Below are 16,240 nucleotides of genomic sequence, written 5' to 3'. Positions count from 1 at the left end.
GGCATCATTTGCACCACGAGAAAAGATAGGCTGACCTGGCTGACAGCCTTTATTCATTTCTTTTTCTTTTTTATTTCTTTTTTGTTTTTAATTTAATTTTTTTTAATTTCTATTTCATTTAATATATATCACTTATTCTAAATATAAAAATTTTTATCTATTTTAATATAATTTTAAAAATTAATCATGCGCAATTTTTTAAATAATTTTTTTATACTTCTATGCTCTAATTAAATTATATAATAATTTATAAAAAGCAATAATTTATTTAATACATTTTCTTTTTTTGGCATGTTGTGCCTACCGAAAGTTTGATTTCCAAAGTTGGACGGTTGGATTTTGTCTGAAGGCGGCTTCGGCGGCTGTGAAAAAGTGCTCGGTGACCAATGTCTTAGTAAAACAGTGGTTCTGGCTAGGCTAAGCTAAGTAAGCCGAGCTGAGGGAGTGCCTATTGGCTTGGCTCCAAAGTTTTTCAAAATTTTAGGTGCAACCCAAAGTCTTGAGGTACAGGAGTCAAAACAAAACAAATTTTTACTTTTGTCCAATTTAGCTAGTGTAAACTATAAATTTAAATTTATTTTTGACAAGGATTTTATTATATTATTTTGATAAATCTTAAATTAAAATGTTGCCAAATTTTGTAAAAATTTTCATAGTTTATATCTAATTTAATGAAGTTGATATCGATCATGTCTCTTTTATGTGAATAATAGCATTAAAAGTTAATTTAGAATGTAATTGAATTTAAAATCATGATCGATCGAGATTTAATTTGGTTAGTAAATAAAAATCCTAAGAATAAGTTTTGTGGGTATGCACGTAAATCAAATATTATAATTTAATTTTTAGTTAGTAAATACAAGAATAGAAAAAAGTTATATGCAAATTATATAGGTATAATATAGTAAATAATGAAAAATACATTTGTAGAAAAATGTCTCTAAAATTTTCATATGGGAAAAGTATAAAATATGTATGCATAAGTTTAATATGATACATCGTTAAAATACATCTCAAAAAATACGATAATATCATAATAATTTTAATACTTTTCATTAATCTTCTATTGAAATTCAATAGAACAAATATTGCATAAATAAATTAATAATTATATATATAGTATTATTCAGAAAAATTATCACAAATCAGTTGATAAATATTGAGAAATTAAGAAGCCTTAATAAGTTTTCAAAAAACAATTCAAAATCTTTAAATCTATGGATTTTTTAGGACAAATAAAATTTCAATAAATATAAAAGCAAACAACTTAAATAGCCTACTAATAGGAGTGAGATTTTCATTTCTACTTTCCAAATACTATCAATTTTATCTCGAACTTTCTAGAATTTTCTTATTAATTAAAATAAATTAATCAAATTCTCAATAAAACTTTTATTGACATGAATTTGAACAAAGCACAAGCACATTTTAAACATGATAATAAAACAAACAAAACTCTAAAATTCCCAATTAATTTCAAACTAATGAACAATTAGCTTTTGATTATCCATGAATAATCGAAAATTAAATATCTAGGAAAATATTTATAAAAAAAAAATGAAAAATAGTGGGAAAAAGGCAAAGAAGATTTAATGATAATAAATAAATAAGCAAATTGTGCTTTTGAATTTAGGTTGCATGTGCCTACATGTGCAAAATTCCACAATGAATGAAGTTGGAAAGTGGCTGGTTGCGTTGGCACCTCAAATTTTAGGCCGGCAGTTTTAATCATTTATTAAAGCAATTTCCTACGATATCCTTTTTTGCCCTTACCCTGAGCTTAGGGGAGGTGGCTCCGACTTGCATTATCTAGGGATTTCATAGGGAAGGGGCAGGTTCAAGTAACCGGTTTCCCATCCCGTCCCCGTAAAGATATCAATTTATATTCTCAATTTATTCCTATTATAGATATAATAAAGATTTTTCATCCATTATTTATAAAAAAAAAAATTTCTCTCCCTTTTCACAAAAAAAAATCTCCTATTTATACCTTTTAAACATAATAATAAATATAAAAAATAACAAAATTAACTCAAATTAAAACTAACTCGTTATTTCAAATGTTAAAAATAACATATGTTAATTACTTTAATATACACAACAAAAATATATATTAATTTACAAAATATATAAGAATATGTTAGTATTTTCAATAAAACTATGTGTACCTACTTTGAGTACACAAATATACATGGTTTTAAAAACCGGACCAGACCGGCCGGTCTAACCGGTTGGCCCGTGAACCGGCACTGTAGCCGAGCACTGTTGAAGCATAAACCGTTTTAGTGTAAAAATCGGATTGGACCGCGGTTGAACCGCCGGATCTCTCCTGAACCGCGGTCCAACCCGGTTCTGCAGAATCCGGTTCACAGCTTCATATATAAACACTGTTTTTCTTCCTCTTCCTTCTAGTGCACGTAGTGCAATCTCAATTGTGCAGCTGACGAATTTCACGGCCGAATTTCCTGTTCCTTGCCGACTACGGGAGTTGACGACGGCCGACGACGACGCTACCGCCGAGGTGTGTTGGTTTGCAGGCTCACAAGGCAGCAGTTTCACTGCTATATTTGCAACGTTTGACGGCGGCTTCTCCGGCTCAGACGATGGCTGACGACGGCGTAACGGCTTCCAATTACTTCATTGGACAATAAAACGTAGTGGGATTAGAAATCAAATATTATGTTGACCCAGACAATACAGACCCGGCTTAGATTCTGCTTTGGCGTTGCGTTGCTCCACTCCACTGTTTTTATCTCATTGCCATTTTCGCTAACCAACTTTGCATTTTCATATAGGCCAAATCACCATTTTCCACCCAAGGTTTGATGTAAGTATAATTTTTTATTTATTAATTATCAAAAATTTAAATATTTATTTATTATTATTAAGAATAAAATTGTTATTTAATAAAAATATTTAAAAAACCATAAATTCATTATGTTTTTTTCTTAGATTTAAAAACTAATAATTTTTCTATAATCCAAAAGTTAAAAAACAACTATTTTCTCTTTCCCTACCGCTTCTCCAGTAATCGAAGGATGAATCGTAGGCTTCTCACATTTATTGTTAGTTTTTAAATTTGAGGAAAAAATGTGATGAATTTATAATTTTTCTAATGTCTTTATTAAATAATAATTTTATTCTTAACACTAACAATGAAATTTAACAGACAAGGTGAGTATTTAAATTTTCGATAGTTAACAAATAGAAAATTGTGTTTACATCAAACATTGGGTGGGAAATAGTCATTTGGCATTTCATATACACTAAATAAATATTTTTATGTGCTCTTGAAAACTTTGTACAGTGAATGCGTGTATTGTTTTCAAATTTAAAACAAAGCAGTGATCCTTGGTTTATTAAAATTATAGGTCAATTTATATCAACAAATATAAATTTATACAAACAATTTATATTTTACACACAATATAAAATTTACTGTATAAAATATATGTAATTACTAATTAAAAGTAATTTTTTTAGGTTTTTACATAAAACCGGTTCAAACTGTCCAATCGACCGGTTCAAACGGTTCAACCGGTCCGACCGAAACCAGTACTTAAAACGGTTTTTATCCCGGTCCGGTTTTGAAAACCTTGCAAATATATACACATTTATATGTGTCATCATGTGATTAAATGATTTTGAATTAAGAATAAAACAATAACAGATCATATGATGACACATATGAGTGTGTATATATTTGTGTACCCAAAATAGATACATATAGTATTGCTCTAGTATTTTATGTTAAAATATTAATATAAAGGAGTAAGATAGGGAGGGAACACATGTATTCTCGTTATCAATTACGGGATATTTTTTATCATTGTCTTCATCTTCATTCCTAATTCTATAAAGGAATCCCTTTTCATTGTGATTAGAGACTTTAAATTTAAGGTGAATTTGCTATCTCTAGTATCACCATTGCATAAATTCTTGATTTATAGTGTAATACATTTTAAATGTTATCCTAATGTTAATGCTACTGACGTTGCAATGTTGTTATATGCTAATTGTTTTGTGTTGTGGTACGGATTTGATCGGAGTGTTAGACAATTTTCTCTTATCAATATAGTTGTCATAATTTGAATCAATAATATAATAACGTATCTATCGTTATACCTGATACAGGGTATAATGAACATGAAGTGAATGATTACAACATTTGTATTTATACCTATTATTAGTATATAAAATATTGTTGAATATACATTAAAGTTGTGATAAGTAATATAAAGTGAGGATTCAATATCTCTTCCGTAATAAGAATTCTTTCAAACGAGAGCATTCGTTAACAAAACATAGAAACATATTGTAATCTCGTTTCAAAAATAATGGATTGGATTAGTATCAACTGGTATTATAGTAGAGATGCAAATTCCACATTTATAATTAATAGTAATAATTAACGAGTATAAACAAATTAACGTCTCATTAATTAATTTAATAATTATTATAAATAAAATAAATAATTAAATTATTTATTTCCGTAATAATATATCAAAATATTTTTATAAATATGTTATAATTAAAATCTTTTTAAGTAATGAGACATCAAGTTTTGTGGGAGGCCACAAACAACACAATTCAACAGCGAAAAAGAACTTTTGTAGTATAAATAAAACATTCAAAATCTGCTTTTAGTGGTGCACCATAAGGGAATCATGCAGCTTTTTTCTCAATATAATAAGGAAATTATTGTTTTTTTTTTTTTTAAAAGCCCAGATCATGATTTTATTTTAATAATTCAATTATTTAAATTTCATGCATAGATAAAATAATAAAAAGTAAATTTCAAGCTAAGAAATAATTATAACTTTGCAGTAAGAATTATTTTAGATTGTTTTACAATTCACGTTTCATATTTGGGTGGAACAAGACTTTTGCTCTTTTCTTAATAATTTTTAGTCTAAGCAAATTCAAGAAAAATACACTTGGAATTTCAAGTAGGCTAAATAGAAATGAAAATTTCCGAATATAAAGTTTTAAAAAGTTAAATTTTCATTCTTTATCAAATTTTGTTAATGAACCTGTTTGAATTTTTTTAAAATAACTATTTTACTCCTTTATTGAAATTACAAAACTATTATTAATACTTTACATAAATGATAAATTACCACGATATTTTACAACTTTAAAAATATCAAAATTCTAATTAACTTTAAAATGTTATATTTGAGTCAATTTTTTATGATACACTTATCATTTTTAAAACGGTCAAGACACATTACATCTTAAAAACATTATTAAATGCACTAATATTTTGGAAAATTACGATTCACTCTCCAAACTTTTGAAAAGAAAAAATAAAAATAAAAAAAAGGGGTAAAAGTGAAACGAGAAAAAAAATAAAAAATATTATTTTTTATACTTAAAATATAAGTATGTCATTTCATCAAGCCTTGGGTGGAAAATAATCTTTGGCTTGTCGAGTGTCAACGTTTTCATGCTGAATGATTCCCCCATCTAAAGTTTAGGTGGAGTTAATTTATATATTTCATTATTAATTTATCATGGCTAAGTTTTTCTAGTCAGCACGTATCATCTCCTATGACTCAATTAAAACTTTATAACTTACACGTAAAGCAATATACCTAGAGATGTATTATATTATAATATAATTAAATATTATTTTATTTTTATTTTTAATTTATTAAATCATAAAATAATATAATAATTATATATTTAATTATGTATTTAAAAATATTTACATAATTTTAATCATATTAAAACTTTCTAATTATGGTAAATACCATATGTATAGATATAGACAATTTAAAATTTAAGTATCCCATCTTTGATTTTTTATTTTTAGGTTTATGGATTTAATGATCGATGGATCGCCTTTAATATGTTTACCAAAATTATAAATATATAAGTATAAATTAGTGGACGTTATTATCAATATTAAAATTAGACTTCAAAGTCGAAATTCTGAACTCTAATTCTGACACTAATTGTTTTCCAAAAGGGTTGAGTACTTCTATTTCTTTCTTCGATTCAATTACGCCAAAATTGAATGAGCAAATTAAAATAATAATAATAATCAAACTTTGAAACCAAATTCACCCAAATTTGAACGGCATCTTCATCGAAAGAAGGCAAATAAAATAAAGAGAAAAGGACTATTTTCCCACCCAACTTTTAGCCTAATTTTAAACTTACATTTATGAGAGATTAAAAACCTAAACTTTATTTATGATTAAACTGTCATCCAAATTTTTAGTTAGGGATAGAAATAAAATCATCATTTTACCTATAAACTTTAAAACTTTTAAATTTTATCATTTTTCCCCTCCAAATTTTAAAAACTAATACCTCAATTTATCCTCAAAGTTTGAAAAGTTTAAATTTCACCATAGGGTTTGTTTTCTTCTCCGGTCACCACCAATGGTCGATGCATTCCATCGATCTTTCATCTCTGACTACAAAAGACGACCAATAACGACTCTTCATCGCCCAGATCTGGACGACGAAGGACAATCCTTTGTCACCCAGATATAGATGATGAAGCGTTGTCCAGATATGGAAGAATAGACAAAGCATTGTTCTTCATTGTTTAGGTGAAGCAACGAAGAGATCTTTGTCTTTTCGTCGCATTGTGCGACGAGGAGATGAAGATCTCTTCATCGCACCACTGCCATCGCACTAGGAGAAGGAGGAGGTCGGAGACGACGTTGGAAGATGAAGTTGAAGAATGAAGGTGAAACTACTATATTTGAAAGTTATGGGGGGCGGCTATGTTTTGAAAAATATGAAAACCCTTGATTTAGGGGTAAAAATATTAATTTTTAAAGTTTAAAAACTTTAAGTAAAAGTAAAATATTAGTTTCTAAAACTTAAGAGTGGTGAAAAATAATAAATTTTATAACTTTTAATATAAATAATAAAATAACTATTTTACCCTTCCCTTTAACAGAAAAAATTAATAAAAGTTTGTTTATGAGTAGAAATATAGATTTTTCATCTATTATGAATGTAAGTTTGAGAATAACCTAAAAGTTCATGAGAAATAGTCTTTTTCCCTAAAATAAATAAAAATAAATGAGTTGGGGTCCTCTTGACATTGACATGGTTCAATTGAAATTAAATTTGGCTATTTAAAACCGTATCGAAGTCATAGCTTTCACAAAAATAACAATCAATTCAGACTAGTGGTGCCAAGCCTGCCCTATTAAAAAATATTTCAATTAACGTTTAGCCTTTATACCGAAGATGGCAATAGAGAAAGAAATCTCAATTCCTATCTTTGATTTGTCTATGTTATAGGGATAAAAATAATTTTTTATCTTTTCTCCACGAAGAAAAATCTACTTCTTATCCTCTTTTCATCTTTATAGGAAAAAATCTTCTTCTTTTACCTGTAAAAAAAATTTATTTCTTATATTATTTAAACATAATATAAATATATTAAATAATAAAATTAAGTAAAATTAAAATCAATTCACTATTTCAAATATCACAAATATAATATTTTAACCACTTAAATATGTATAACCAAAACCTAAATAAATTTGAAAAACATAAATAATCTAAAACTATAAAGATACGTTAGTATTCTAAGTAAATATATTAATATAAAAAGACGAGGGCGGGGCGGGGAGGAACACATGTAGCCTCTTCCCAAGCCCATCTTCGATTGTGAAAATTTTTTTTATCCCTATCCCTGTCCCCTTTCTCTTTCTATTGGAGAATTTCTTCCCCGTTAAGGTCGAAGAGAATCAAAACCCCTAAAATTGGATTGAAATTGTCATATCTATTTTAGACTCTTTCATCCACCAACCTATCAAAATCTTTTTATTTTTAATTTTGGAAACAAGAAACAAAAAACAAAAAAGCAAAACGCAAAATATTTTTGGGGTTCACAACAACCTTATAGCCTACTGTAAAATTAGAAAACAAAAAAACCTTTTTTTTGAACTTTTTGACTTTAAGAAAAATATACAAAAATCATTTAATAAGTTTTTATCAAGAACAATGAAATCTAACAAATACAGGTCTCAAATTTTGTCTATATTCTTTATTTGAATGGAGTTGTTAAATAGACCGGTAAATTAAAATTTATGAATTAAATAATATAAAAAAATGCTGAATTTTTTTTTTCTAGTAGTGTTTTTCTCCAAAAGAGGTCCTAAGCTTTGAAAAATCTTGTAATGGGCCAGAGCCCAATCAGGTCCAGAAGAGAGATGGGATTAGAAAACATAGCAAGGCTGATCTATCTCATTTTATTTGTGGAAACTGATTATTATTAGTTTATTATTTTTGCAGATCAATTTTGGTAAAATCTAGTTTAGATTTTTTTTTTCCGGTTTTAAGATTTTGACATTTTGAGTTACGAGATTCAATTCAACTTATATAATTAATGATGGGTTGGACTTGATCTAATTTAGTTTGATTTGAATTTATAATTCAGTAATTTCGAGTAAAAATTTTAGTTTAATTTGAGATAAATTTGTTTATCAATTTAATAATATCGTTTATGTGATCGCCAATATTGTTCAACCGTCTAATTAGGGGTGGATATAAATTAAATTGAGCTTAAACACCTCTAACTTAAGCTCAATTTTAAATAAATAATAGTTTGATTTGAGTTTGTCAAATCAAAATTAAAGATAACTCAGTTTAGTTTGAATAAAAAATGATTTAGCTCGAATTTATGGTTCAAACTGGTGACTCGAATTCATAACTTATTAACAAAATAATATCGTTTTAGTAAAATAATAGACAAAATAATATCATTTTGTAAATGAGTTGTGACTTAAACTATGAATCTAAGTTATAAATTTGAATTATAAATTTAAGTCAAACTCAAACTATACATCCGAACTACTAATTTGAGTTGAATTGAATCGAACTTGAGTTAGGAGGTGTTTGAATTAATTTCAAAAACAAACCAAATTTTCCATATTGAACGCAACTTGAATTTAAACTATACTAATTCAAGTCAAGCTAAATTGAATCGAATTAGCTTCGAGATTGAACTAGTTTGGTTTGGATCCAATTTTATCTTTGATGTTGTTGTTCAAATCTCTAGCAACCTTTCGATGACCTTGAATAGAAATTCAAATAAGTTTAAATTCAAACTTAACACTATTAATTTGATATAAGCATGAACGAGCCAAAATTTTTGGATTGAGTTGAATTTGAATTCAAATTATATGAATTCAAATCGAATTAAATTGAGCCAAACCCAAACTAGTTTCACTAGTTTGGTTTGGATCTAATCTTATCTTTGATGCTACTATTCAACTCTCTAGCAACCTTTCGATGACATTAAGTATTTGAATAAGTGTAAATTCAAACTTGACATTATGAATTTAACCCAACCATGAGACAACCATAAACTCAACTTCACTTGAATCAAATTCCACCTCAATCAATGAATGCTGGAAATGGCACACTTATGTGTTGTCTTAACCATATAAAAATATAAAGTCCAAAACCTTCTTTCCCACCCAAGTTTTAGTTTAATCTCAAAAAAGCACTCACAACATTTTAAAAGCCTAAACACCCACCCATGAATTAATTTTCGTTAAAATTTTTTATTAGAGAATGGTAAAATCATTATTTTATCGCTAAACCTTAAAATCTTAAAGATTTGTTTTATTTCCCCCATTAGTTTTAAAAACTAACAATTTATCCCCATGATTAAGTTTTAAAAAATTCACTTTTCCTCCAATTTCTAGGTTTCATCTCTAATGGCTTAGGGAATCTGGTTGTTGATCTTTTCAGATGAAGAATGACCCTTCGTCGTTCAGATTTGGAAAACGTGATGAAAGACGACATTTTGTTGTCGTTCGTCATATCATTCAAAGGTTGTTTTTTGTCACATTGTCCAGACGATGAATGATTACACTTCATCATCCTTCGTCATGTCGTCTAGATTTGGATGACACTTCTTCATCCTTCATGGTGGTGGGAGGTCGTCCTTTATCGTCAATTTGAAAGAAGTGTAGAAAGCACCGACTATCGCCATCATGGTTGTGACTAGAGAAGGGAAACAAACCTTAGAGGTGAAATATGAATTTTTTCAAACTTTAGATAGGGTGAAATTGTTAGTTTTTAAACATGAGGAAAAGATAATGATATTAACGTTTAGAGTTTTAAGGTTTAGTGATAAAATGATAATTTTACCTTTACCTATGACTAAAAATTCTAACATAAATTAACTTATAAATAAGTATTTAAGTTTTTAAAATTACGTAAATATATTTTTGAAAATGAGCTAAAACTTTTTACAGAATATAAATCTATCAACTAGAAACTCTTAAATTTTTAATAATTTACATATAATTGTCTCCTTCAATTATGGTGTGTGCTAGGTCAGTTGTATTATGAATTATTACTGTAGTGATCGCATTCTTAAAAGAAGATAGCTACCTTTAATTTAGAAAGAATCAATCACAAATCTATTTAGTTGATCCTCTTTTTCATGGTTCAATTTTTTTTCTTTTCTTTTTATGGCTAACTTTAGGCTCATCCATTGAATTACATTGAATCAAGAAACCCTTATTGAACACATATTTAATCAAAGAGCAACAACGTCAAATTGTATGGCCCATAATATCATTTCGAAAAAATAAAAAAGAACGTGGAAAAGTGTGTAAGCAATATGATTTGTCTAATCACTGATTTTTTATTAACCAACTAAAATGTTACAGCATGGGATAATATGCCATCTATTTCTCAATTCAACTGCATTAATTTTTGTTTATTACACAATTTCATGCCAAATGACCCAGTAAAATTTTACATTTTAAGCTTACAATGCTATTAAATTTATGGGATTTCTTCCCTTCTATTATCAATAAAACTATATAAATCTAATTTTAAGTATTCAATTAAATATTTAAATAAAATATTATTATTAATTATTTAATTACGTAATAATATTTTATCTTAATATTTAATTAAATACTGAGAACTATGTGTCTATAACATATCTCTTTCTATGTCGTTGAAATTATTGACTTCATTATTAAGTTGTACAATTACTTCAATTATCATGGACTTGGAACATGTTCGAATTTTGTTATGTAACAATGAATTCATATATGAATTTATTATATTATCGGCCTATCACTTTCTTAAAGTTCATAAAAACCAGTAATGTTTAAGTGTGAACTTTTATATTGTAAATTCATCATTAAAGAATAAATTTAACAATTAAATTACACATGTTTAGCTTTAAGTATTTAATTAGATGTTTAAATAATATGTTATTATGTGATTGCGTGATTTATAATTGAAGATAAAATAACACTTAAAATCATATGATGATATATCATTTGGATACTCAAATGATATATGTATATAACATTACTTATAAATTAATCCTTGTAAAACATATGGCGCAACAAAAGGCTTTAATGATTGAGAGCATCAATGTGAAAATAAACTTTCCAGTGGCAGCTAATGTTGAAAATTTACAGTAATTGGTCCCCATCGATGGGGCAACTAAAAGAGATGGCAAATCAAATAACAGCCGCCAGGGTGGTGTGGTTAATTAGTCAGCTCCCTCTATGAGAAGCTTCAAATCTGTAATATGACACTGAAAAAACCCCTAATCATCTCTTACCGATTTCCTCAGATATCAAACACACTTAGTGGATGCACCCTCAGCTTCCATTTCTATTTAATTTCTTCTTTTGATTAGAAAGAAACATTTATTTCTTTCTTGTTTTACTTGTGAATCAGAGAGATGGGTTGATCAGCGTAGAGACCGAGCGAGAGATGGCTAAAGAGTAAGGCAAATAACCATGCACATGTTTACACCTGGGGACATGAACTTAAGAATTTCTACTTTTAAACTATGCTAAGAAATTATTTAACTTAAAATTATACAATAGTGGGACGATAAATGATCCATCACTAACATTTATGTGGTACATAATGCGACTGCTTATAATGCATGAATTGGTTGCTCCAATATGAGCCGATATTATACCAATCATTGGTCCCTCCCTCGAATAAATTTTTTTAAAATTAATTTAATTTATCTTCTTAGTTTCTTTATGGTTGTCTCCTCCTTTTGTCCACTCAATACATACTTTCCCATTCATAGATTCTGCCTTTTTTTTTGCAGAATCCTGACTCATCAAGAGAAGCAAAAATTAAAAGAAAAAATTTGAAGTGTTGAGAAGAGGACTGTTTATCTAACTTAATTTTCACAATTACAAGAAGGGTTTGGATGTAAAATTGAGACAAATTTACAAATCAAACTATACAATTTGCAGCTAAAACTACAAATTCTTGCGAATTTTTGTGATTGACATAATAAATTAACCAAAATACTTCTAGCTAATCTCTCTATAATTTCGTATCAAACCTTCAGGTTCTAGTGGCGCTATGCTCACAATTGTTTCCTGTACAGGCTGCGCCTCAGGTTCTGATGAACTCGCAACAATTTTCTGGCAAGTTTCGAGTAGGCAGTGGCGGCAAGTGGGGCAGGAAGAGTGAGAGCTGAGCCACTTGTCAATGCAACGTACATGGAATCCATGGTTGCATTTCGGGAGGAGGCGGATGCGGTCACCGGAGGCGAATTCGGACAGGCAAATTACACACTCGGTGTCCAATCCTGGAAGCTTCAAATCCGGGGAAAAGTTGACGATTGTGAAGGTCTTGAGGGCCTTCTGCTTCACTCCTGTGTTGGCTAATCTCGCCGAAGCGTTGGCACCGGATCTCGAGGCGACTAGAGTGGAGCACCGGAGGGCGCATCTGATGATGGAGTTGAATCCAAGGGAGCAAATCAAGGCGCAGAGAAGGACTGAAAGGACCATGATGACATTGGTGTCGAAGCTGTTGTCGCCGGCATAGGGTTGGGAGGGATCATGAGGAGTTCCGACAACTGGCGGAGGAGCAGCCGGATTGGTGGATTGGTAAAGTTGGGTGTGGAGGAGCAATCTTCTGGAGTAAAAGTCTCCAAGAAAACCCTGGAAAAGCTCACTGGACGTTCTGGAAGATGTGGAAGTAAACATAGTTGAGCAGAGAGAGAGCTGAATTAGAATGTTGTAGGAATTTCTTGGGGGAAATTGTGGAATGGGATTATATATAGAGGGGGAAGTGAAGTACGGGATATTATAACATGAAGGACTGTAATTATTGAATTTTTAATTTCTGTGAGAATATTCTAGGGTTTTTAAGCTTAAAAAATTGATCATCAAGGTTTTGTTGTTACCTTTTAGGGAGAAAAGTGAATTAAGATAACTGCGTTTCATACTTAAGACTTGTAAAACTTATAATCTTTTAGAACCCTACTCTGTCATAATTTTGAACCGAATTTATTGCACAAATCTGCGTTTAAAATTGAAACTTTATTAAACTTTACCATCTTTTAGAGCCTTATTTTATCTGAAAAATTCAAGTTCAAAATTGAAACTCCGCTGGATTCTACAATCATATTGAGCTGTATAACAAACCTGAGTTCAAAACTAAAACCTTGCCATGTCTATAACCTTTTCGAGCCCTACTTTGTCCAGAAATCCTGTCCATCTGAACTTGTTTTACAAACCTGAACCCCAATTGCTATAGAGTTCTTAATTAACCTAAATTTTGAAAAAAGAAAAAACCAACAGAGACAGGCATTGGCACATGAAAAGCACTACTATTATTATGATATATATATCTAACATAAACAATGTTATACGTATTTGTATTTGTATATGTGAAAATAAATAAATAAATAAATAAATAAATATATATATATATATATATATATATATATGATTTAGCCTTATTTTATCATTAATTTAAATCATTCAATCACTTGATGACACACATAAAATACAAGTAGATACATATAATTTTATTGCTTTAATATGTATCTCTGTGTGTGTAAGTAATTATGGGAGGATGAAAGGGCAAGGATCCTCCACTGAGCTTTATGCAGTTTAATGGACGTTATAATCAAAATGGGACCATCCCACTTATTGTTTAACTGCAATTGCAAAGAAGACTGAGTTACCTTTCATTTGATTTCTTGTATCTACATATTCAAAATGCTTTAGGGGACCATATATATATAATGTATAATTAATAAGTCATTAAAGTCACTAATCTCTTCTTTAATTCTCTTTCTTTGCGTGTAATGGTTACTATTTTTGGATTAATGTGCTAAATAGTCAAAGAAAGATTTCATGTTTGTTTGGAGTTTTTTAAGTAAAAGAGTTGAAAAAAACATATATTCTTTCCCTAACATGAAGTGGTGACTATTATTTGTGAATTTTCGAACTTATAATATAATACCACGTTGCAAAGAGATTAAAGTGGGAGAATTATTCATCTATAAGGCTCTTCAATAATTGAGGTAGCATGAAAAATAGTTATCACGGACTAAACAGTCAAGAATTATTCTAGCATAATTGGGCTTTATATTTGTTAGGCCTAAAAAGACATATTCCCATCCGAGGTTTGTTGTACCTCTAGTTAATATTCATTGAGTATTAAAAATCTAAACTCTCATACGTAAACTGTTAAAATTAATAAAATCGTTTTATTTAAATAGTAAAATTGTAATTTGCCTAGTAATATATTAAAAATAATAAAATATTATCCATTTTTCATTAGATTTAAAAACTAACAATTTTTCTCTAAGATGAAACTTTGAAATATTATATTTCCCCTCCAAAGATTTCTTTCTTTTCTCCCTTCCTTTTCGGTCCCATTTTCAACTGACTTTTCTCTCCCTCCCTTCTTCTTCCCCTTTCTTGACGCTCTCTGTGGACAAATATTGTCTTCTTTCAGATCGTCTTCGCCATTGGACGAAGACGTTGTCTTTGTCTGGAGACAACGCCGAAAAAGGGGAGGAGAGAGGGCTTAGTTGAAGATGGCACCAAAAAAAGGGAGGATGAAAGAAAGAAACCTTGGGGGAAATTGTAACATTTCAAAATTTAATCTTAGGAAAAAATTATTAGTTTTCTAAACCTAGGGGGAAATAAATAACATTTTATTATTTTTAATATATTACTTTTTAAATGACGATTTACTCTTAGAACTAACTGATTTTGTTAATTTTAATAACCCACAATTGAGAGTTTGAGTTTTCAATATTTAGCAGATATCAGTTTGGAAATACAACGAACCTTGGATGGGAATAAGTCCTTTGGCCTATTTTTTAATATCGAGAAATGCTATGTACCAATTTAAGTATTGATGTTCTTCTATATTTAATTTAAAATCAATCAAATCTAATATTCATTATAAGTGCATATAGTGTTATTGTTTTTTTTAGAAGATTGTGTTTCCATAAAAATATTATAAGAGTAATACAACATGAATTAATAATGAGTACAAACAAGTATACAATACTGATATATCATTATATAAATAAATGTAAAATTATTCAATTATGTAACGACATGGTAGTATTTATATCAATGATTAGTGTATAAAGCATTATTCGTATTATGATAGGCCCCACTTTTGGTAGTTCTATTAAAAAAAAATCATACCTAACTAGCTAATCCATAAAATTGGATTTAAATTAATTAAATGCAGTTAAGGACAATCCCAAATCACTTGCCTTGTTGATTAAAAGGATAGCACGGGAGCAGAATGAGTTCTTTTAGCAATTTGCTAATATAATTATGAACTAAACACCTGGTTTCTCATCTGGAAGCCACAATCCTTCCTGTGAACATCTATAAACTTTTATCAATCTGTCAATTTTTATTTGTTTCTGACATTTTTTTTAGCATCAGGGTTCACTTTCTTATCAAGATCTTGTACTTTACATGAATATGTTACTCATATAGTGTCGGTCAGCCGCTACTCTTTTTGATCTTTCACACCACCTGGATTACATTAATTTTTGATTCTTGGAAAGGTTCTTCCAGATCCAATCTCATGTTTCGTGCATATCTTTCCAAGCTGAATCTTTTCTGCCATGCGAGAAGCTGATTGCAATCTATCTTAATCTTATCAATTAAGCGACCATTATCTTCTCCTTCTGGCTGTAAATTAAAGCTACACATTATAGATAAGCCATACATAAAATTCTTTAAAACATTTTAAATATATATCCATAATTTTCTAGTCATAGTTTCTTGATATTAATTTTGTTAGGATTATACTTAAACCCCATTGAATAATTTACAACATATCATTTCAATTTGGTTGACTTAAAATTTTCAATGTCCCTGCCATGGAGTTCATAAACTGTAATGTCTAAACCCTAAACCAATGACCTTGGTTTAGTAAATGTAAAATTGTCTAATGCTCTAGATGTTTAAACATTATT

The 16,240-nt window shown here is 29.0% G+C and overlaps 1 protein-coding gene across 1 annotated transcript; it reads right to left on the bottom strand.

Moving 5' to 3' along the window:
* Positions 1–12,136: 12,136 nt before the first annotated feature.
* Positions 12,137–13,162, bottom strand: LOC123199781 (RING-H2 finger protein ATL78-like). Its single transcript, XM_044614836.1, has one exon. It carries the CDS (start codon positions 12,978–12,980, stop codon positions 12,300–12,302), a length of 681 nt encoding a protein of 226 aa, XP_044470771.1. The 5' UTR covers positions 12,981–13,162; the 3' UTR covers positions 12,137–12,299.
* Between the last annotated feature and the right edge of the window lie 3,078 nt (positions 13,163–16,240).

The sequence above is a fragment of the Mangifera indica genome, chromosome 16, assembly GCF_011075055.1.
Source record: "Mangifera indica cultivar Alphonso chromosome 16, CATAS_Mindica_2.1, whole genome shotgun sequence".
Classification (NCBI taxonomy): domain Eukaryota; kingdom Viridiplantae; phylum Streptophyta; class Magnoliopsida; order Sapindales; family Anacardiaceae; genus Mangifera; species Mangifera indica.
Note: the sequence above shows the minus strand (reverse complement) of the source record. Positions and strands in the feature narration are given on the sequence as shown.